This window comes from Chaetodon auriga, chromosome 24 (assembly GCF_051107435.1).
Source record: "Chaetodon auriga isolate fChaAug3 chromosome 24, fChaAug3.hap1, whole genome shotgun sequence".
NCBI classification, from domain to species: Eukaryota; Metazoa; Chordata; class Actinopteri; order Chaetodontiformes; family Chaetodontidae; genus Chaetodon; species Chaetodon auriga.
This window is the reverse complement of record NC_135097.1, coordinates 13,297,501-13,319,961: the sequence shown is the minus strand read 5'-3', so window position 1 is coordinate 13,319,961 and position 22,461 is coordinate 13,297,501. Positions and strand designations below refer to the sequence as shown.

At 40.1% G+C, this 22,461-nt stretch overlaps 2 protein-coding genes across 2 annotated transcripts in view; both read right to left on the bottom strand.

Moving 5' to 3' along the window:
• Window positions 1-1,934: 1,934 nt before the first annotated feature.
• LOC143317404 (interferon-induced very large GTPase 1-like) lies at window positions 1,935-11,945 on the bottom strand. Its single transcript, XM_076725554.1, has 6 exons — window positions 11,724-11,945; window positions 11,513-11,590; window positions 11,306-11,381; window positions 10,852-11,097; window positions 10,302-10,562; window positions 1,935-7,431 (listed from the first exon to the last, which is right to left on the bottom strand). Exons 2-6 carry the CDS (start codon window positions 11,552-11,554, stop codon window positions 2,753-2,755), a joined length of 5,304 nt encoding a protein of 1,767 aa, XP_076581669.1. The 5' UTR covers window positions 11,555-11,590; window positions 11,724-11,945; the 3' UTR covers window positions 1,935-2,752.
• A 2,600-nt stretch (window positions 11,946-14,545) lies between these two features.
• Window positions 14,546-22,461, bottom strand: part of LOC143317129 (interferon-induced very large GTPase 1-like) — a 9,325-nt gene continuing 1,409 nt past the window's right edge. Inside the window, exons 2-5 of the mRNA XM_076725104.1 lie at window positions 21,548-21,605; window positions 21,301-21,418; window positions 20,965-21,210; window positions 14,546-20,040 (exon numbers count right to left, since the gene is read on the bottom strand). Coding sequence (XP_076581219.1) covers window positions 15,365-20,040; window positions 20,965-21,210; window positions 21,301-21,418; window positions 21,548-21,574 — 5,067 coding nt within the window. The 5' untranslated portion in view covers window positions 21,575-21,605 and the 3' untranslated portion in view covers window positions 14,546-15,364. The remainder of the gene's footprint in view (window positions 20,041-20,964; window positions 21,211-21,300; window positions 21,419-21,547; window positions 21,606-22,461) is intronic.

Here is a 22,461-nt window from a genome sequence, read left to right as displayed (position 1 = left end):
AGTTCTTGCTATGTTTTTTGTAGAGACATTCACATCTTGCTCAAGATGAACCGTAGTAATTTTGGTGATTCCTTATGTCTTTTGATATGTTCAATACTGAAGAACTCAAGAAGGAGGACATTTTAACCATATCGGACAAGAGTTCCACAACAAAAATGACTTAAGATCCATAAGGAACAATGGAAGAGGAGATTTGTAATAAGCAACAGCTTTGAAACTGTATTCAAAACAAAGATTACTGCATAGAATCATATATAAACTTGTATGTATGTATGAGCTCAGTTAAGGTCATAAAGGTTGCTGTTACCCAGCATGACAGTAACACACACTTATTTGATTTGCTTCTTTTATTGTTTCATAGGATTATGATTTGTTGAAAGGAGTTCACCTTTTTGTGTGTGATATTGTCGTTGTTGTTCTGCCTGGGACGTTAGGGATAGATAAGCTGCTCAATCAGGAAGAGTGAAAGCAGGTTTGACTCATTATGTGCCCTTAGGAGGGAGAGGCTGGCCTTATCTATATTGTAGAGTCAAGGGTTGTACTGACAGTTTCTTCTACTCTGCTGGTGTGTACTTATTCTTTTACACCATGACCAAATATAAGAACTAACACTTCAATGCCATTGACAGCTCATGCAAATCGCATTATTATTTAGACTAATCTGAATTGTCTTTTCACTGGTTTTCTCTTCTGGAGATCCAGGGGAAACACTCAATTAAATTTCTTTCTTTTACAGGGATTATGGGTAAGTAACAGTTTAGCTGTACAATTACTTCCCTTTCAAGTAAGACATGTAAACAATGGACAACCTACATCCCCATTTCAAAAAAAGTTGTGTAAAAACTGAGTAAAACGCAACTAGAAACAGAATGTGATGATTTGCAAAGCACACACAAACATATTTAATTGAAAACAGCACAAAGACAACACATCAAATATTGAAACGGAGAAATGTGTTTTTTGAAAATTATATCCTCATTTAGATTTTGATGCCAGCAAAAAAAAAGTTGGGTCAGTGGCAACAAAAGCCTGGAAAAGTTGTGAAATGCTAAATAAAACAGCTGGTGGAACATCTCACTGTTAATTAGGTTAACTGGCAACAGGTTGGTCACATGACTGGGTATAAAAAGAGCATCACAGAGAGGCTGAGTCCTTCTGAAGCAAAGGTCGGGAGGGGTTCACCACTCTGTGACAGACTGCACTGACAAATAGTGCAACAACTTAAAAATAATGTTTCTCAATGTAAACTAGCAAAGAATTTGGGGTTTTCATTGTCTCCAGTACATAATGTTATTGAAAGATTTAAAGAATCTGAAGAAATCTCTGTACACAAGCGACAAGGCTGAAAACCAATATTGGATGATCTTCAGGCCTCAGACGGCACTGCATTGAAAACAGACACAATTCTGCAGAGGACATCACTGCATGGGGCCAGGAACACTCCCAAAAGCCATTGTCTGTGAATGCAGTTCATCACATTATATCTACTTACATTTCACACCGTGTCCCAACTTTGTTGGAAATGGGGTTGTAAGTTTACATGAAAACACCAGATGAGTAATAAGTAAATATTTGACATTACCCTAGTACATATAGTATGAACTTGTTTCATTACCACTTTTAAACCTATATGAATTATGCTAATACGAACTGACATCATGAAACTTAACAGTGTACACTGAAAGCATCAATCACCGTGATACTCTTTCCCAGTGTACTCACAGAAACGACACTAAAACACATCAAAAAGCATTAGCTTTTTGAATTCAGAAACCCAAGACTTGAGATGGAGAAAAATGTTAATAATGGAATAAAAAAAAAGTAAAACTATATAAATAATTGATGACATTTCTGTTTACTTAAGAAGTTATTATACACTGAACACTTACTCTGTTCTGGGAAACATTAAAGACATTCATAGTCAGTCTGCGATTTTGCCTCTTTATTGAATCAGTTAATAGGAGTCAGTAATGTATACATGTTGACAACACCACATGCAGACTGAATCATAATTTAAGTCCTTTAAAAGTGTTAATATTTAGTATCTGATACCTCATTGAAATGAAAGCAAAGACTTGAACTTCTGAGTTAAGGAAATCACATATTATACTCCAGTAGACAAGGAAATGGAGTATATGACTTTAAATCATGTATAGCATGCATGTTGACATTGTGACTGATCATTTAATACACTGAAATATTCTGCGTCAGATCCTTCACAGAAACAAAAACACACAATAATCACACATCACACTTTGTTTTGATACCACATGCAGATCGAGTGATATATTTAAAAAGAATGTAAATATAGCCGCACATGAGCATTTGGCTTCATGTTTAACTGACAAGAAGCATAGATATGTGCGTCAGTAGTGGGTGGAATTTGCAACCCACCTGCCAAGATTTGCGTGTCTAGGTCTTATTGCATTTGCTGCAGACACACTATTAGCAGCAAACAAAGTTTTCACGGCATTTTTTTTTTTCGACTTGATATGACACGATCAAGCACAAGCAAACACACCACATGTATGCGTTGCTACATTATTAGCAAGTTGGATTTGGCCAATCATAAACTGGGGTTGTAATATGTCCATCTGGACGGACAATATCCACAACTTTGTCATTTTAGATACAGTATGTTATTATTTCTGATTATTTTCTATTTCAAATAAAACAAAGAAGATCAAATGATCCATGAAAGGAGCATCTTGAGTACTGTAGACTCAAAGTAAGTGAGGGGGTGTTAGTCGTCTCACTTGACATTAAATGACACTTTGAGACTGTCCTCTGCATCCTTGTCTGTGATTTTATTCCAAGTTGCAGGAATATCAGCAGGTTTTGCTTTATATGCTTTGGCAAAATCATTGTTGAATTTTGCCAGCACATATTTCCAGTAGTCAGATGCCTGAAGACTTGCATCTGGAGGAATTTTCCATTCTGGGAAAATTTGGATGTAATTCTTGTAAGGATGATATTCACCATTTGTTTCATTGCAGCAAAACAACGCGTCACTGACGACCAAGGAAGTGCAAATGTCAGTGACAAGTTTTTCTGTCCACGTCCACCTGAATCTACCGAGACCTTCTGGTCGATGCAGTGAAGTGCAGTGCTCTTTATGTTCTTTTGCTCCTGCCTCACAGGGTGCTTTGCAGAATGGACACAGTTTACCACAACCAATCACTTTGTTGTAAAGCTCCGTCTGAGGCTTCACGTGAAGATTTTGCAGTTTCACTCGGATGTCTGTTTCTTTAAACTTCTTTCTAAGAGCTGGTTCCATGTCCTTCACACACACTGTGAGCCAGTGAGCAAACTGTTCTGGGGTGGCATTGTTCAGGATCATGAAAGCATCAAGAGCATCCTTGGAAATGACCAGTTTACCACTAAGTTTGTGACAGACATCTTCAATGAATTCCTTCATGTTGCCACTCTTCTCTTTTTTAGCTCCATCGATAGCATCATTGATGCTCTTGATACTTGACTTGAGATGACGATCCTCAGACTCTGATGTCGTAGACCCCTTTGAAGAGTGTTCCAATACGCGGCCAAATATCCATTTGGCCACATAATCCTCATATGAACAAATGAAGCTCAGGTAGTCCTCAAAGTTACGCTTTGAGAGCAAATCCAGTAAAACTGAATACTGGAAGTACATTCGTGTACTGAACTCAAAGCTTGACTGCATTTCACCAATGATATCAGGACCCAAGAAACGGTTCACAAAGTCTTCAACTGCAGGTCTCAAGCATCGGTTTGTGAATTCTTCTGCCTTCTTCTGGCATTGGTCTCGTTTATGGAAGACATCTTTAAAATCAGCACGATATTTTTCTTTGTTTTGGTTCAGACATCTGTAGGGATCATTCTCCTGTATGAAATCTTCGTGCATTTTCTGAAACTGTCTGGCTGCGACTCCACAGATGTGCTGTTTTAGAGAAACTTCAAACTCAATGTCTTTCTTAACATCCTTATTGTTTTGCAGCCTCTTGTCAATCTTGTGCAGGATCTCCTGGATGTAAGTGTTATGGTAATTATTTTTTCTGTTCATTTTGTCAGTTATGATGTCTGTGCACTCTGTTATGATACGGTCAGCTATGTTTTGTAAAGCCATTACGTGATCTTGAATATTGAAGAACTTGCTGAATTTGTGTATAAACTGGTTGCAAAATCCTTCAGCTGTACATTTGAATGGCTCCAGTCCACAATCTTGCAGCCTTGTCTGACTTAATAATTCAGACACACGACTCCCCTTTCGTGATAGATTTTCTCTCAAGTGGTAGGACACATTTGCAATGACATTTGTGGTGTTTTGTTTTGAAAAGGATAGTTCTTTCACCGTTTTTTTCCACATCTTGTCAAATTCTTCATCCAGCTCTTTGTCTGTCATCTTGACTTTTCTGCCCCGACATTCCTGAATCAATGCACAAACTGTCCCCTCTAATTCTTTTGTATGGTTCTCCTTGATTCTATCAACTTCTGTCATTCCCTGTCTGATGTCAGCCGCTGCTGTGAGCTGATTTACTACAGAGCTCTCCATTTCTCGCCGAAGGCTCTTTGCACTGTTTGCAAAGTCCTCTCTGTACCCTTCAACCAGATAGACATGGCCCTCTGTTTGCTTGAAGTACTGTTTCAGATTTTCAAGAATCTTTGTCTCCCATTCAGACAACACTGTGCAAGCTTCACTTTTCAAATCATTGAGAAACTCTGTCATGCCGGATGCCTCAGATTTGATTTTGCCAAAGTTGGAAATTTTTGTTTCAGCCTCTGTTACCCATGCGTACATTTTCTTTTTGAATTCCCATTCCCATTTGTTGAATTCTGTGCACAGCCTCATGTATGCATCAGCCACTAGGCTGTTCCTGAAGCTGAAGATGAAGTTTTCATGCTTTACTGCATTCCACAGGCTTTTCGTCCACTCTGTGAAGTCCAAGATATTATTAGCAGATGAATCGCAACCTCCAAAAGTTTGGATGATGTTCTTCTTGAGCTCATAAACGGCCTCACTGTACCCTGCATTGACTGGTGCCATTGGCGGGTTTCCATTCCAGAGTCCGGGAATGTACCAGTTCCCAGTGTCTGGACTGTACTCCATCACATCAGTGAAGTTTTTGTTCTCCTCTTTCTGTTCCATTTTGGCTGCCGCTTGGGTCATCTCGTTTAACTGTTGCAAGAGCAGTTTCCTGTCTCGTAAGTTCTTCTCATGGGCTGAAACATCTGACACATTCTGGTGAACAAACTGACATTTGGGCTTTTTGCCCACTTCTTTCATCCTGAGAAAAGCATGCACAACTATTTGGAGGATGTCCTTCATTTCTGTTGAATTCTCCATTGCAATATTGATGATAGTGATGTCACTCAGCCCCACAACAAGCGTTGCAAGCTCATTATCGTGTTCATGGCTATTGTCCAGTTGTGCAAGCTCTGGTGACTTTAAGCCCTCAGTGTCGATGATCATCATGAAGTCACAGTTGAGTTCTTTTTTAACTTCTTCATTGATTCTGATGAGCAACATAAAGGCACCTCGAGTGCATCGACCACTGCTGACTGCAAACTGCACTCCAAACATGGTGTTGAGGAGAGTAGACTTTCCTGTGCTCTGGACTCCAAGAACTGTGACTACCCGTATCTTGCTCCCTGGAGGCACCAAGTCATTGAGCTGAGAGAGAATGTCACTCACCCATCTGAGAGGTATGTTCGATGCGTCTCCATCTACAAGCTCAAGGGGGAAGCCGTCAAGCAACAATTCTGCACACAGTTTGGGCAGATGCTGTAATTGTTGACGTGATCTGTCTTTTTCTGGAAGGGACAATGATGCTTCGTAGATCTGACCCATCTCACGGAAGAAGTGTTCAGTCCCCAGCGAGCTGTTGGAAAGTTGTCTGTCAATGTCTTTGATCTCCTCTTTGTTCTCAGAATCTTTGCATTTCTTTTTGTACTGCTCCCTGAGGTCAGACAGTTTTTCTCGAGACACGTTATCGAGGTTCATTCGCAGCCATTTCAGGAAATAGCACCTCTCTATCCCTGGGCTTGATATTGCCTTGATGAAACATGTCATTGCATCTGACATGTCATAAGAGTTCTGTTTTTTTCGAAGGGCATCTTTCTGTATTTGAAGATCACTTTTGTACTTTTCTATGTTTTCAGACCCAACATTTCGAAGCCGAAATTCTTCCTTCTCTAAGCAAGTCAGGTCTTTCCATATTTGGCCTTGCAGCGGTAGCTGAGTGTCTTTGTATTTCAGGATGTCTTGAATTTCTGCAGCAATAGCATCTGCATTTTCCTTGGCAATCTGACACTCTGAAGAGTCTTCATCAACCCAGATTCCCAGCTCATGGGCGATGTCAGCCATCTGCTCAATTCTCATCTTCATCTTTGACTTCTCAACTACATTGCTGACTGTTTTACGCAGATTTTTGACAAAGTCTGCATCATTTTTCTGATCAGTCTTAATAATGATGTTGTCTTTAGTCAAGCCCAACTTGGTTGCTACATTTTTTAGAGCATCCTTACTGAAGCGAGTGCTTTGATGGTTACCCACCAAGAAGATCTGCGCCTTGTGGTGTAGGTTGGTAAGCAGCTCACACTCAGAGTCCAAAGTGTCAAAGAACACAAAAACTGCTGCAGATGTCTGACATAAAAAGTAAAATTGTGTTTCACATGAAGCAATGTCCCCACGAAGGTTAGCTACAGCTACTGGCTCACTGAAAATATCCATGTTTTTGTTCCCACAAGGAAGGTACCAAGTGATTTCAGTCAGTCCATTGGAAATTTTCCTTGGATTGTCACCACACTCCATATTATGGTGAACAAAGGTGTCATGGTACTGCTGAGAATTGCTCAGAAGCTTATTGAGGATCTCTGACTTGGACATGGAGCACTCACCCAGTCTCACAAACGATATCATTGGGAGTTCAGAGACAACAACTCTGTCTTCAATGAAGCCCTTGGATTCCAGAAGTGACTGAGGTCTGTACTTTTTAACAATGTCTCTCATGGCCCAAAGCATGAGTGTGCACTGCTTTGTGTCGCAGTTGGGAAGCAACAGAGGCACAGAAAACTGACACATTGACATTTTGAGTGCCATTTCCTGTTGTAAAAAACCATCAGAACACAGAAAGAGAGCAGTGATTATGTCAAGGGGGTTCAGCACGTCTAACCCTAAATGTAGAGTGTCAAACAGGTCATCAAAATCTAACTCTGTATTCCCTGAGGCAGCATCACAGGTTGACTCACATACTGATGTAAATTTTACATTCCTAGCTGTTACATTAACCATCATCAGTTTCTTCAGAAAATACCATGGAAGATCTGAGTTACATTTGACAGGTTCATCAATGATAGTCCTTTTGTCAATCTGAAGTATTGTGCTTAGGGACAGTTTCTCTGTGTAGTGCCGTTCCAACCCCAGATCCTCCAATAAGCTTTCCAGTCGTGTCTCTGTAGATATGAAAACAATGTACATCAGTTGTTATTTCAGCATACTCAAGCTTGGATCAAAATGAATTAACGTATACTCAGTTGCCAGTTAAACCCTTGCTTTGAGATGGAGATATATGGGCCGTAAATGGCTCATGAGACTGTTTGATCCAGCCCGCGATGCAATTCATAAATAAAAGAAGGTAACACACAATCCACTGCAGTTAAAGATATGTGGTCCAATCCACATGTAATCCACAGAAAGATGTTTCCCCTTTCCAATTAGCAGGCAATGTGCTTGTCTTCCTCTCATCTTCCGTATTTTTCCCTGTTACAACTTCCAGAAATGTGAGCAGAAGGTTTCTATCTTGCCTCCAGTTATTCTCTGGAGTCTCAGGCTCCAAATGACACCTCATTTGACAAATCACAATCTGGCACACGAAGCCTAGCAACCAAAGAAGCCAATAACAGTCTGAGTGGAACCAAGGTCCTTCTTCTCTTCCCATGTGCAAAGATTGAGCCAATCGCAGTCAATTTCAAGCATGACTGATGCTTCGAATAGCAATGAAATTATGAATACACTGATATGCCCCTTCAGAGTGTCATTTACAGCTACTACTACTAATAATAATAATAATAATAATAATAATAATAATAATAATAATAATAATAATAATAATAATAATAATAAATTATAATAAAATCATTAATACTAATAATAAAACTATCCATAATGATTAACAGATATAGTCTGCAGATTCCCTTACTCATTCCACATTTCTTTCTGGCCAACACGCCACATCGAATGTGTTCCCCTCACTCCGGACCTATTTGCTCGCTGCATTACTACAGTCTGCTCAGGTTATCCGTCTCCATTCATAGACAAAATCTCAGAATCCATGTTCCTATCGGCATTCTTAGGCCTTCTACGCTGCACAGAGTTCACAGCCACTATCCTCTACTACCAACCTTCTCGACACGTAGCCATGTCCTGACATCTCCATTTATTCCTCCGACTCTTACATTCCGCCTTATGCAGGTATACTAACCAGCCCAGTTTAATTTAACCCATCCACGTCTTTGACTAGATTCATTCTCAAGTCACTTGAACCAATCCTTGACTACATAAATTACGACTAGCCAGTCAAGCTTCCCCCGAAGAGCCTCTTATGGTCTCACAAATGGGCCAAGCAAAAATCTCATCCAGACCCGGAAGACACTCTGGACATCCATTCTGCTCTGGAGCCGCCTCTACCCATTACTGGCAGGTAATCCCTGACCATGTCATCAATTCTCAGCCACTGGTCTCCCCCTCCATTCCTCACATACATCTGCTATAATCTAACAGACATCAGAAACGCCCATGAGCAGCTTCTCTCTTGAAGTTCCTCTGGGGCTTTTACTGAAATTCGAGAACATTTGAAGAGGCAGCTCCCCGACCCTGAGCCTCAACTCCCTCGGTTCCCTCCCGTCTCTAATGCTGGCAGCTCACACTGGTCCACCATCACACTCCATCTATCCTTCAAGCCCCTACTCCGTCATCTCTCTACCATTATCCCTCCATCCCTCACTCCTTCACCCCTCACTCCTCATCCCCTCATCCCATCATCCCTTGACCCTCATCCATCCTCCCCTTCATCCCTCAACCCTCATCCCTTCATCCCTCAACCCTCATCCCTTCATCCCTCCATCCCTTGACCCTCAATCCTTCATTTCTTCATCCCTCGACCCTCAGTCCTTCATCCCCTCATCCCTCATCCCTCCACCTTCATCCCCCCGTCCCTCAACCCTCATCCATAACCACTCATTCCTCCACCTTCATCCCCTCATCCCTCCATCCCTTACCCCTCATCCCTTCATTCCTACACCCTGCCTTCCCTTCATCCCTCGACTCTTATCCTAATGTATTATCATTTATCACCTTTGCTCTCCTTCATCCATAATACACATTAAACTATTATAAATTTGTATCTTATCAGTATGGTCTTTGTTAGTGAAACAAGATGTGTTGATTAATTCATTAATTAAATGTAAAGGCTCTTGCCTTCTTCCTTCACTTGACAAAATGTTACCATACTTATCAAATTAAAATGGAAGCATTCCAGCGTGTGTGTGTGTGTGTGTGTGTGTGTGTGTGTGTGTGTGTGTATGTGAATATGAAGCATTCAAATGCCATGATAAAACTGGTTCTCATGAGGAGCACCCCAGAAAAGACAGACCAAGAGTTACCTCTGCTGCAAAGGATAAATTCATTCCAGTTACCATCCTCAGAAATCACCAATTAACAGCACCTCAGATAAGAGACAACATAAATGCTTCATAGAGTTCAAGTAGCAGACACATGTCAACATCAAATGTTTGGAGGAGACTGCATGAATCAAGCCTTCGTGGTCGAATTGCTGTGTAAGACATTGTTGGCAATTCATTCAAAATTCAAGGCACACTTAACCAGCATGGCTACCACACAATTGTTCAGCAACATGCTGTTTTTCAACAGGACAATGACCCAAAACACACTCCCAGGCTATGTTGTGAAAAATGCATTGGAATAAGAATTAACATAATTTCTATGATTTCTGGATGTTCATGCTACTACATACTGCCTCTGGCAGTCATTCAGAATTCATTGATCATAGGTTCATGTCTCAAGCCCACATGACTGTGAGATGATCTTTGTGTTGGTGGACCACTGGTGTGAGCATTTAAAATGTTTCTGTTGGTCTGTATTTGCTTTGATCTCATTTAATACTCTTTCATTTGATTCATTTTCAGAGTCCTGATAAAATGTTACAGCATAAGCTATATTGCGCCCAATGCTGTGACTTTATTTTGTGAATTAATTCTCTAACCCTTACCCATTTTGATTGCAATTAGGATTTTATTATACTTACTTGTTTGGGCACTTGTTACTGTCGGCTTGCTTATTCTTCCATTCCTAAGTTGTACAGAAACCTGGAGAGAGTAACACACCCCTGGCTTCAGGTCACTGAGGGTCAGGTTATTTGTGTCCGTTGTCAGCTCCTGCACAATTTCTCCCTCACTGCAACAAGTCACAATGTAACACTCCACTTCACCAGCAGGAATGTCCCAGTGTAGAGACAGTGACTCAGTGTTGGTCTTAATGACAGCAATTTGCACAGGAGGGCTGGGCTCTGTAGGAATAATAGAACAGTTTCACTTACAACTGTCTGCATTTTAAAGTGCTGTTTGAATGCCAAGTTAAAGCAGTGCGGTGAAAGACAAAACCACATGTTATCATCTCATGTACTTAATTTGTAGAACTAGATTTTACCACCTCTTTCATTTGAAGCTAATGGCTCTAAATTGAGAGCTTACCACATTATAAGAAGTACATTTGCATAGGTTATGATTCCAGTTTACATTCAGATAACACTTTCCTACATGTTGTTTTTTTTTTATTGACTTGTTTTCCAGATTTACCTGTAAAGACACGTAGCGAGGCTGCTTTGCTTCGATTTCCATTGTCCGCAATCCTTATGATGCTGAAAGTATACTCCGTACCAGGATTCAGTCCCTCAACCTCCACAATGCTACAGTCCTCTTTAACAATACTGCCTCTCTGTGTGTCACAGTAGTAGTCTATTTGCAGTGTGTAGACTGGTAAGCCAAGAGACACAGTCTCCTGGCCAGCACGAAGAACTGTTATTTCTCCTGGTGGAGGAACATCTGTCAAAAGAGAAGAGAAGGGCATCTCAGTATCTCAGCATTACAGCATGAAGTCATTAATGATCCAAAAAAAGTCCACTGGGGCTGATCAGTTAGAGCCAAGCAGGTAGATAGATGAATACGTATTTTTATTCCAGCTGACCTTGAAGAAGAAATAATAAGATAAATAAAGAAAAAAATTGGATCAGTTATATACAGTCACACTTACAGTCAGACTGTGGTGGAGTGTCTGTTCCCTCCTCACCACGTGGTTCAAGGAAGGACTCAGATGCACCATAGAAGTCCTTGGCAATTGAGAAAAAACATACAGTTTAAACTGGAATGCATCCATTCACAAAAGTTGATGGGACAACACATATTTGTCTGATAACGTTATTGTTATTTCATTTTAGAGATGTGAAAAGTAGCTGTTTACCTCCTCCTCTGAGCTTTCCATCATGGTGACATCCTCAGCCATCCCACACTTGTTCCAGATTATTCAAACTGCTTCTCACTGCACATAATAGAGAAGAACCTTGTATTACCTCCTTGCCAACAACCCGCTAGACTACAACAGGGACTGAAACAACAAAAAAAAAAAGAAAAAAAAACTGTAATCAGCTCACGATGAAGAAATTGTAGCCTACCTTTGTTGGAGAGATTCATTCATGGTAAAGACAGCACCAGGAGTTTTTATCTTCTTATCAGTGATTTTATGTTTGTCCTGAGGACAAAGCTCCAACACGTGCCCTTTGCTTCTGCTCAATACAATAGCCCGTTGCAGACGTCTCCTTTTATTCTGCTGGCTGAAGTCACTTTCTGTTTTGTTTCTCAAAAACAGACCGTTGCAGTTTCCAGTAAAGAGAAACTTATTTGTATCCTCCCCTTGCTGAAGGAAGGAGGAGCAAATGGTTTGCAAGGTGTTTTTGTAGAAGAATATATAATGGCCACCAGCTCTTAAATCAGAGTTGTTTCATTTGTCACTGATATAATGTTGAAATTTTGGGGGTGGTGTGATTGAAGTGTTTCAGTCAATCCCACACCCCAGTGTTTTTTTTTACCTTCTGTCCCCTCACTTTGCAGCTGACCAGGACATTAATGCACGAACAAAAAAAAAAAAAAAAAAAAAAACCTGACAGGAACTGTTAGCAGAATCTCCAAGTCAATATATTTGACTGATATGATGTCATAAGATAACTTATTATAATGTCCAACCTCTGAATGGTAAAATTTGATTTGAACCTGCTTGAAAATGATTGATGGATATCTTAATACAGGAACAACAACTATATTTATCTAGTTTTCAGTCGATCAAAGTGTATTTGTCTGGTTAAAGGTTGGGTTGTGGCGGTGTGGTGCTGGGACTGACGAAATGAGGGGTGTGGAGACTCAGTGGAAACAACAGTAAAGAAAACCAAAACCAAATAATGCATGAAAGCAGAGCCTGAAAGCACATGTCACTCGCCAGTGTCTCTTTCTCTCCTGTGAGTCAGTGAGAGTGAACATTTAACTTTTTCATATTTCCTGGTGTGCTAAGTTCTTGCTATGTTTTTTGTAGAGACATTCACATCTTGCTCAAGATGAACCGTAGTAATTTTGGTGATTCCTTATGTCTTTTGATATGTTCAATACTGAAGAACTCAAGAAGGAGGACATTTTAACCATATCGGACAAGAGTTCCACAACAAAAATGACTTAAGATCCATAAGGAACAATGGAAGAGGAGATTTGTAATAAGCAACAGCTTTGAAACTGTATTCAAAACAAAGATTACTGCATAGAATCATATATAAACTTGTATGTATGTATGAGCTCAGTTAAGGTCATAAAGGTTGATGTTACCCAGCATGACAGTAACACACACTTATTTGATTTGCTTCTTTTATTGTTTCATAGGATTATGATTTGTTGAAAGGAGTTCACCTTTTTGTGTGTGATATTGTCGTTGTTGTTCTGCCTGGGACGTTAGGGATAGATAAGCTGCTCAATCAGGAAGAGTGAAAGCAGGTTTGACTCATTATGTGCCCTTAGGAGGGAGAGGCTGGCCTTATCTATATTGTAGAGTCAAGGGTTGTACTGACAGTTTCTTCTACTCTGCTGGTGTGTACTTATTCTTTTACACCATGACCAAATATAAGAACTAACACTTCAATGCCATTGACAGCTCATGCAAATCGCATTATTATTTAGACTAATCTGAATTGTCTTTTCACTGGTTTTCTCTTCTGGAGATCCAGGGGAAACACTCAATTAAATTTCTTTCTTTTACAGGGATTATGGGTAAGTAACAGTTTAGCTGTACAATTACTTCCCTTTCAAGTAAGACATGTAAACAATGGACAACCTACATCCCCATTTCAAAAAAAGTTGTGTAAAAACTGAGTAAAACGCAAATAGAAACAGAATGTGATGATTTGCAAAGCACACACAAACATATTTAATTGAAAACAGCACAAAGACAACACATCAAATATTGAAACGGAGAAATGTGTTTTTTGAAAATTATATCCTCATTTAGATTTTGATGCCAGCAAAAAAAAAGTTGGGTCAGTGGCAACAAAAGCCTGGAAAAGTTGTGAAATGCTAAATAAAACAGCTGGTGGAACATCTCACTGTTAATTAGGTTAACTGGCAACAGGTTGGTCACATGACTGGGTATAAAAAGAGCATCACAGAGAGGCTGAGTCCTTCTGAAGCAAAGGTCGGGAGGGGTTCACCACTCTGTGACAGACTGCACTGACAAATAGTGCAACAACTTAAAAATAATGTTTCTCAATGTAAACTAGCAAAGAATTTGGGGTTTTCATTGTCTCCAGTACATAATGTTATTGAAAGATTTAAAGAATCTGAAGAAATCTCTGTACACAAGCGACAAGGCTGAAAACCAATATTGGATGATCTTCAGGCCTCAGACGGCACTGCATTGAAAACAGACACAATTCTGCAGAGGACATCACTGCATGGGGCCAGGAACACTACCAAAAGCCATTGTCTGTGAATGCAGTTCATCACATTATATCTACTTACATTTCACACCGTGTCCCAACTTTGTTGGAAATGGGGTTGTAAGTTTACATGAAAACACCAGATGAGTAATAAGTAAATATTTGACATTACCCTAGTACATATAGTATGAACTTGTTTCATTACCACTTTTAAACCTATATGAATTATGCTAATACGAACTGACATCATGAAACTTAACAGTGTACACTGAAAGCATCAATCACTGTGATACTCTTTCCCAGTGTACTCACAGAAACGACACTAAAACACATCAAAAAGCATTAGCTTTTTGAATTCAGAAACCCAAGACTTGAGATGGAGAAAAATGTTAATAATGGAATAAAAAAAAAGTAAAACTATATAAATAATTGATGACATTTCTGTTTACTTAAGAAGTTATTATACACTGAACACTTACTCTGTTCTGGGAAACATTAAAGACATTCATAGTCAGTCTGCGATTTTGCCTCTTTATTGAATCAGTTAATAGGAGTCAGTAATGTATACATGTTGACAACACCACATGCAGACTGAATCATAATTTAAGTCCTTTAAAAGTGTTAATATTTAGTATCTGATACCTCATTGAAATGAAAGCAAAGACTTGAACTTCTGAGTTAAGGAAATCACATATTATACTCCAGTAGACAAGGAAATGGAGTATATGACTTTAAATCATGTATAGCATGCATGTTGACATTGTGACTGATCATTTAATACACTGAAATATTCTGCGTCAGATCCTTCACAGAAACAAAAACACACAATAATCACACATCACACTTTGTTTTGATACCACATGCAGACCGAGTGATGTATTTAAAAAAAATGTAAATATAGCCGCACGTGAGCATTTGGCTTCGTGTTTAACTGACAAGAAGCAAAGATATGTGTGTCAGTAGTGGGTGGAATTTGCAACCCACCTGCCAAGATTTGCGTGTCTAGGTCTTATTGCATTTGCTGCAGACACACTATTAGCAGCAAACAAAGTTTTCACGGCATTTTTTTTTTTTCGACTTGATATGACACGATCAAGCACAAGCAAACACACCATATGTATGCGTTGCTACATTATTAGCAAGTTGGATTTGGCCAATCATAAGCTGGGGTTGTAATATGTCCATCTGGACGGACAATATCCACAACTTTGTCATTTTAGATACAGTATGTTATTATTTCTGATTATTTTCTATTTCAAATAAAACAAAGAAGATCAAATGATCCATGAAAGGAGCATCTCGAGTGCTGTAGACTCAAAGTAAGTGAGGGGGTGTTAGTCGTCTCACTTGACGTTAAATGACACTTTGAGACTGTCCTCTGCATCCTTGTCTGTGATTTTATTCCAAGTTGCAGGAATATCAGCAGGCTCTGCTTCATATGCTTTGGCAAAATCATTGTTGTATTTTGCCAGCACATATTTCCAGTAGTCAGATGCCTGAAGACTTGCATCTGGAGGAATTTTCCAGTCTGGGAAAATTTTGATGTAATTCTTGTAAGGATGAAATTCACCATTTGTTTCATTGCAGCAAAACAACGCGTCACTGACGACCGAGGAAGTGCAAATGTCAGTGACAAGTTTTCCTGTCCACCCCCACCTGAATTGACCGAGACCTTCTGGTCGATGCAGTGAAGTGCAGTGTTCTTTATGTTCTTTTGCTCCTGCCTCACAGGGTGCTTTGCAGAATGGACACAGTTTACCACAACCAATCACTCTGGTGTAAAGCTCCTTCTGAGGCTTCACGTGAAGATTTTGCAGTTTCACTCGGATGTCTGTTGCTTTAAACTTCTTTCTAAGAGCTGGTTCCATGTCCTTCACACACACTGTGAGCCAGTGAGCAAACTGTTCTGGGGTGGCATTGTTCAGGATCATGAAAGCATCAAGAGCATCCTTGGAAATGACCAGTTTACCACTAAGTTTGTGACAGACATCTACAATAAATTCCTTCATGTTGCCACTCTTGTCCTCTTTAGCTCCATTGATAGCATCATTGATGCTCTTGATACTTGACTTGAGATGACGATCCTCAGACTCTGATGTCGTAGACCCCTTTGAAGAGTGTTCCAATACGCGGTCAAATATCCATTTGGCCACATAATCCTCATATGAACAAATGAAGCTCAGGTAGTCGTCAAAGTTATGCTTTGAGAGCAAATCCAGTAAAACTGAATACTGGAAGAACTTTCGTGTACTGAACTCAAAGCTTGACTGCATTTCACCAATGATATCAGGACCCAAGGAACGGTTCACAAAGTCTTCAACTGCAGGTCTCAAGCATCGGTTTGTGAATTCTTCTGCCTTCTTCTGGCACTGGTCTCGTTTATGGAAGACATCTTTAAAATCAGCACGATATTTTTCTTTGTTTTGGTTCAGACATCTGTAGGGATCATTCTCCTGTATGAAATCTTCGTGCATTTTCTGAAACTGTCTGGCTGCGACTCCACAGATGTGCTGTTTTAGAGAAACTTCAAACTCAATGTCTCGCTTAACATCCTTATCGTTTTGCAGCCTCTCGTCAATCTTGTGCAGGATCTCCAGGATGTAAGTGTTATGGTAATTATTTTTTCTGTTCATTTTGTCAGTTATGATGTCTGTGCACTCTGTTATGATACGGTCAGCTATGTTTTGTAAAGCCATTACGTGATCTTGAATGTTGAAGAACTTGTTGAATTTGTGTTTAACCTGGTTGTAAAGTCCTTCAGCTGTATATTTGAATGGCTCCAGTCCACAATCTTGCAGCGTTTTCTGACTTAATAATTGGCACACATGACTCCCCTTTCGTGATAGATTTTCTCTCAAGTGGTAGGACACACTTGCAATGACATTTGTGGCATTTTGTTTTGAAAAGGATAGTTCTTTCACCGTTTTATTCCACATCTTGTCAAATTCTTCATCCAGCTCTTTGTCTGTCATCTTGACTTTTCTGCCCCGACATTCTTCAATCAATGCACAAACTCTCCCCTCTAATTCTTTTGTGTGGTTCTCCTTGATTCTATCAACTTCTGTCATTCCCTGTCTGATGTCAGCTGCTGCTGTTAGCTGATTTACTACAGAGCTCTCCATTTCTCGTCGAAGGCTCTTTGCACTGTTTGCAAAGTCCTCTCTGTACCCTTCAACCAGATAGACATGCCCCTCTGTTTGCTTGAAGTACTGTTTCAGATTTTCAAGAATCTTTGTCTCCCATTCAGACAACACTGTGCAAGCTTCACTTTTCAAATCATCGAGAAACTCTGTCATGTCACATGCCTCAGATTTGATTTTGCCAAAGTTGGAAATTTTTGTTTCAGCCTCTGTTACCCATGCGTACATTTTCTTTTTGAATTCCCATTCCCATTTGTTGAATTCTGTGCACAGTCTCATGTATGCATCAGCCACTAGGCTGTTCCTGAAGCTGAAGATGAAGTTTTCATGCTTTACTGCATTCCACAGGCTTTTCGTCCACTCTGTGAAGTCCAAGATATTATTAGCAGATGAATCGCAACCTCCAAAAGTTTGGATGATGTTCTTCTTGAGCTCATAAACAGCCTCACTGTACCCTGCATTGACTGGTGCCATTGGCGGGTTTCCATTCCAGAGTCCGGGAATGTACCAGTTCCCAGTGTCTGGACTGTACTCCATCACATCAGTGAAGTTTTTGTTCTCCTCCTTCTGTTCCATTTTGGCTGCCGCTTGGGTCATCTCGTTTAACTGTTGCAAGAGCAGTTTCCTGTCTCGTAAGTTCTTCTCATGGGCTGAAACATCTGACACATTCTGGTGAACAAACTGACATTTGGGCTTTTTGCCCACTTCTTTCATCCTGAGAAAAGCATGCACAACTATTTGGAGGATGTCCTTCATTTCTGTTGAATTCTCCATTGCAATATTGATGATAGTGATGTCACTCAGCCCCACAACAAGCGTTGCAAGCTCATTATCGTGTTCATGGCTATTGTCCAGTTGTGCAAGCTCTGGTGACTTTAAGCCTTCAGTGTCAATGATCATCATGAAGTCACAGTTGAGTTCTTTTTTAACTTCTTCATTGATTCTGATGAGCAACATAAAGGCACCTCGAGTGCATCGACCACTGCTGACTGCAAACTGCACTCCAAACATGGTGTTGAGGAGAGTAGACTTTCCTGTGCTCTGGACTCCAAGAACTGTGACTACCCGTATCTTGCTCTCTGGAGGCACCAAGTCATTGAGCTGAGAGAGAATGTCACTCACCCATCTGAGAGGTATGTTCGATGCGTCTCCATCTACAAGCTCAAGGGGGAAGCCGTCAAGCAACAATTCTGCACACAGTTTGGGCAGATGCTGTAATTGTTGACGTGATCTGTCTTCTTCTGGAAGGGACAATGATGCTTCGTAGATCTGACCCATCTCACGGAAGAAGTGTTCAGTCCCCAGCGAGCTGTTGGAAAGTTGTCTGTCAATGTCTTTGATCTCCTCTTTGTTCTCAGAATCTTTGCATTTCTTTTTGTACTGCTCCCTGAGGTCAGACAGTTTTTCTCGAGACACGTTATCGAGGTTCATTCGCAGCCATTTCAGGAAATAGCACCTCTCTATCCCTGGGCTTGATATTGCCTTGATGAAACATGTCATTGCATCTGACATGTCATAAGAGTTCTGTTTTTTTCGAAGGGCATCTTTCTGTATTTGAAGATCACTTTTGTACTTTTCTATGTTTTCAGACCCAACATTTCGAAGCCGAAATTCTTCCTTCTCTAAGCAAGTCAGGTCTTTCCATATTTGGCCTTGCAGCGGTAGCTGAGCATTCTTGTATTTCAGGATGTCTTGAATTTCTGCAGCGATAGCATCTGCATTTTCCTTGGCAGTCTGACACTCTGGAGACTCTTCATCAACCCAGATTCCCAGCTCAAGGGCGATGTCAGCCATCTGCTCAATTCGCATCTTCATCTTTGACTTCTCAACTACATTGCTGACTGTTTTACGCAGATTTTTGACAAAGTCTGCATCATTTTTCTGATTAGTCTTAATAATGATGTTGTCTTTAGTCAAGCCCAATTTGGTTGCTACATTTTTTAGAGCATCTTTACTGAAGCGAGTGCTTTGATGGTTACCCACCAAGAAGATCTGCGCCTTGTGGTGTAGGTTGGTCAGCAGCTCACACTCAGAGTCCAAAGTGTCAAAGAACACAAAAACTGCTGCAGATGTCTGACATAAAAAATAAAATTGTGTTTCACACGAAGCAATGTCCCCACGAAGGTTAGCTACAGCTACTGGCTCACTGAAAATATCCATGTTTTTGTTCCCACAAGGAAGGTACCAAGTGATTTCAGTCAGTCCATTGGAAATTTTCCTTGGACTGTCACCACACTCCATATTATGGTGAACAAAGGTGTCATGGTACTGCTGAGAATTGCTCAGAAGCTTATTGAGGATCTCTGACTTGGACATGGAGCACTCACCCAGTCTCACAAACGATATCATTGGGAGTTCAGAGACAACAACTCTGTCTTCAATGAAGCCCTTGGATTCCAGAAGTGACTGAGGTCTGTACTTTTTAACAATGTCTCTCATGGCCCAAAGCATGAGTGTGCACTGCTTTGTGTCGCAATTGGGAAGCAACAGAGGCACAGAAAACTGACACATTGACATTTTGAGTGCCATTTCCTGTTGTACAAAACCATCAGAGCACAGAAAGAGAGCAGTGATTATGTCAAGGGGGTTCAGCATGTCACCTAAATGTAGAGTGTCAAACAGGTCATCAAAATCTAACTCTGTATTCCCTGAGGCAGCATCACAGGTTGACTCACATACTGATGTACATTTCACATTTCTAGCTGTCACATTAACCATCATCAGTTTCTTCAGAAAATACCATGGAAGATCTGAGTTACACTTGGCAGGTTCATCACTGATGGTCCTCTTGTCAATCTGAAGTACTGTGCTCAGGGACAGTTTCTCTGTGTAGTGTCGCTCCAACCCCAGCTCCTCCAATAAGCTCGCCAGCTGTGTTTCTGTGGATATGAAGATGTTTGTTATATATATTTCCTGTAAAACCAGATATTCAGTTTTGTGTCTCAAATCCAAAGCCCTTCCAACAGTGTATGTAAAAGCACTAAATTACATTAATATATATTGAATTTCTAAAATTTTGTTTCCTAGCAGCAGGAGCTAAAGATCACATGTTGGTCAGTCAGTTGGGTCAGAAATCACGACAAGATTACCAATTTTAAAATAATGAGAAAAATGTATGTATAACAAAATGCATACTAATATTCAAATGATGTCTTTAACACGCAATTTTTGTTATAGGCAGATATCATAGTGTGTTAAGGGGTGACAACACTCGAAACTTTCTTTAACTGGACTTATTAAAATGAAATTATTAATATGATGTGACTGAAGGATTATAACTGGAGAATGTGACTCCTGAAATTGGTGTGATCAGTTCGAGGGAATATGCATCACTTTCAGTTGTACAGTGGAGCAAAAGAGTATGGATGTGTCTTAATAGAGAAATAGCGAATGCACAAACCCACAACAGCCAGCCACGTTTAAGTCCGTTCTGTTATTTGATTACACACGTCACATTACTTAGCGACAGCTGAGACCTACCATCTGCAAAATTTGTCATTATTATCACTGAGAGCGCATGCAGTGCAAAATAAGCGCCCTGCTGCCATTAAGCAGAGCAATGCTACAACACTAGCAGAGTGAGGTGGACACAACACAGAAGAGTACAGAGGCGTCAAAATTTGATCTGTTTTTTCATCCATAAAACCTCCATCTGCACATGCATCTGTATTTGTACAACAGCCAATAGAAACACCCTCTCTCTAAAATGACCTATGATTGGCCAAAGTCAAAGATGTAAAGCCACGAGGGGGTGCAGAGGTCAAGTTTTGTTATCACTATTCTTCTCTCTCTCTTCTACTCACTTATGCTTGCAGATGTTTCAGCTGGCCCATTTATTTCATTCTTTGGTTCTTCAGGAACCTGGATGACCTCTGGCCTTGGGTTGCTGAGCGTTGAGCTGTTTGCATCCATCGTCTCTTGTGCAATTTCTCCCTCCTTGCAGCTGATCACAGTGTAGCTCTCCACTTCACCATCAGGAGTGTCCAAATGCAGAGGCACTTGCATGCTGCTGATATGATAGACTCTTGTCCTCAACGGAGGGCAGGGCACTAAGGAAACAACAACAATAATATTATTTCTAATAATAATAAAGGTTCTACATAAAGTTTCTGCTGAACAATCAATTGCATAAATCTTACCATTACCACTTGCACCAGTCTTTTGACAGTCACCCTTGCTGTCAGCCCTTGGTGTTGATGGAGTGTCCTCCACTTCCTCACAGTAGAGTTCAACAAATGAATCTTCATCACTGATTGTCTTGATAAATGAGAAAAAATGTAATGTAATGGTTTGTTTCACTCTACCATACACATACCATATCTTATAGGACATCATTTTCATTTTATATCCATTGATCTTTTGGGGTTGTACAAACTAGCTGTTTACCTCCATTATGGGTACAGCCTCAGTCATCTCACACTTGGTCCAGATCCAAAGTTTCTCACTGAAAATAATGAGAGACAAGTTTAAAATACCATGCAGCCCACTTGACTGCATTATTTTCCTAATCACAACAATAATTTAGACTGATCAGTCAAACCCTGTGTAGGGTTTGAAAATGTGTGACTTTGGCCGCTCTTCATCTAAGTCTCTGAAAAGACGCTCATCTCCACCCCTCCTGCATCAGAAAGAGTTGCTAAACCAAACATGAACAAGTGTTCTCAATCTAGAAAATTTTGAAATTTCCCCTTAATACAGACATTTTTCTAATTCTAAGACATGAGAAGTAAAACAGAGAGTAGCCTATGTTACTTTTAAAACACACCTGAACTTGTGAAACACCTCAGGTTTCCCCTGATAGCTTAACACTTAGTAAGGACACTTGAGCACATATGATGGTGTTTTTAACATAATCTTTTTGATCTACTTTAACTTGACAGAGTGAATCTGGACACCTGAAACCCACTTCTCAGCATTTAACAAACTAATTTTTTTAATAACATTGTACTAAGTGCTATGCTTAGAAACCAATCGCAAAGGGACACCAAAGAGTCTGCCCTCAGAAATATTGAGATTAATCAAGGAAACTCCACAATTGTATAGGCTGGAGTGCTGAAAACATAGATTGATCAGATCATTTATCAGCACTGATGAACCCAACAAAGAGGATTATATGGTTTCAAACAGTCGGCTGCTTACTTCAAATATCATTAAATGTGGTGGTTTTTGCATTAGCTGTCCACACTCCCACAGGGGACATGCAATTTTATGTTGTCTTGGGGTTCTCAAACTGATTTTTACTCAAGGTCAGAGGTCCAATTGGCGATAACAAAATAATTTTTTAATCATTTAATTACCAT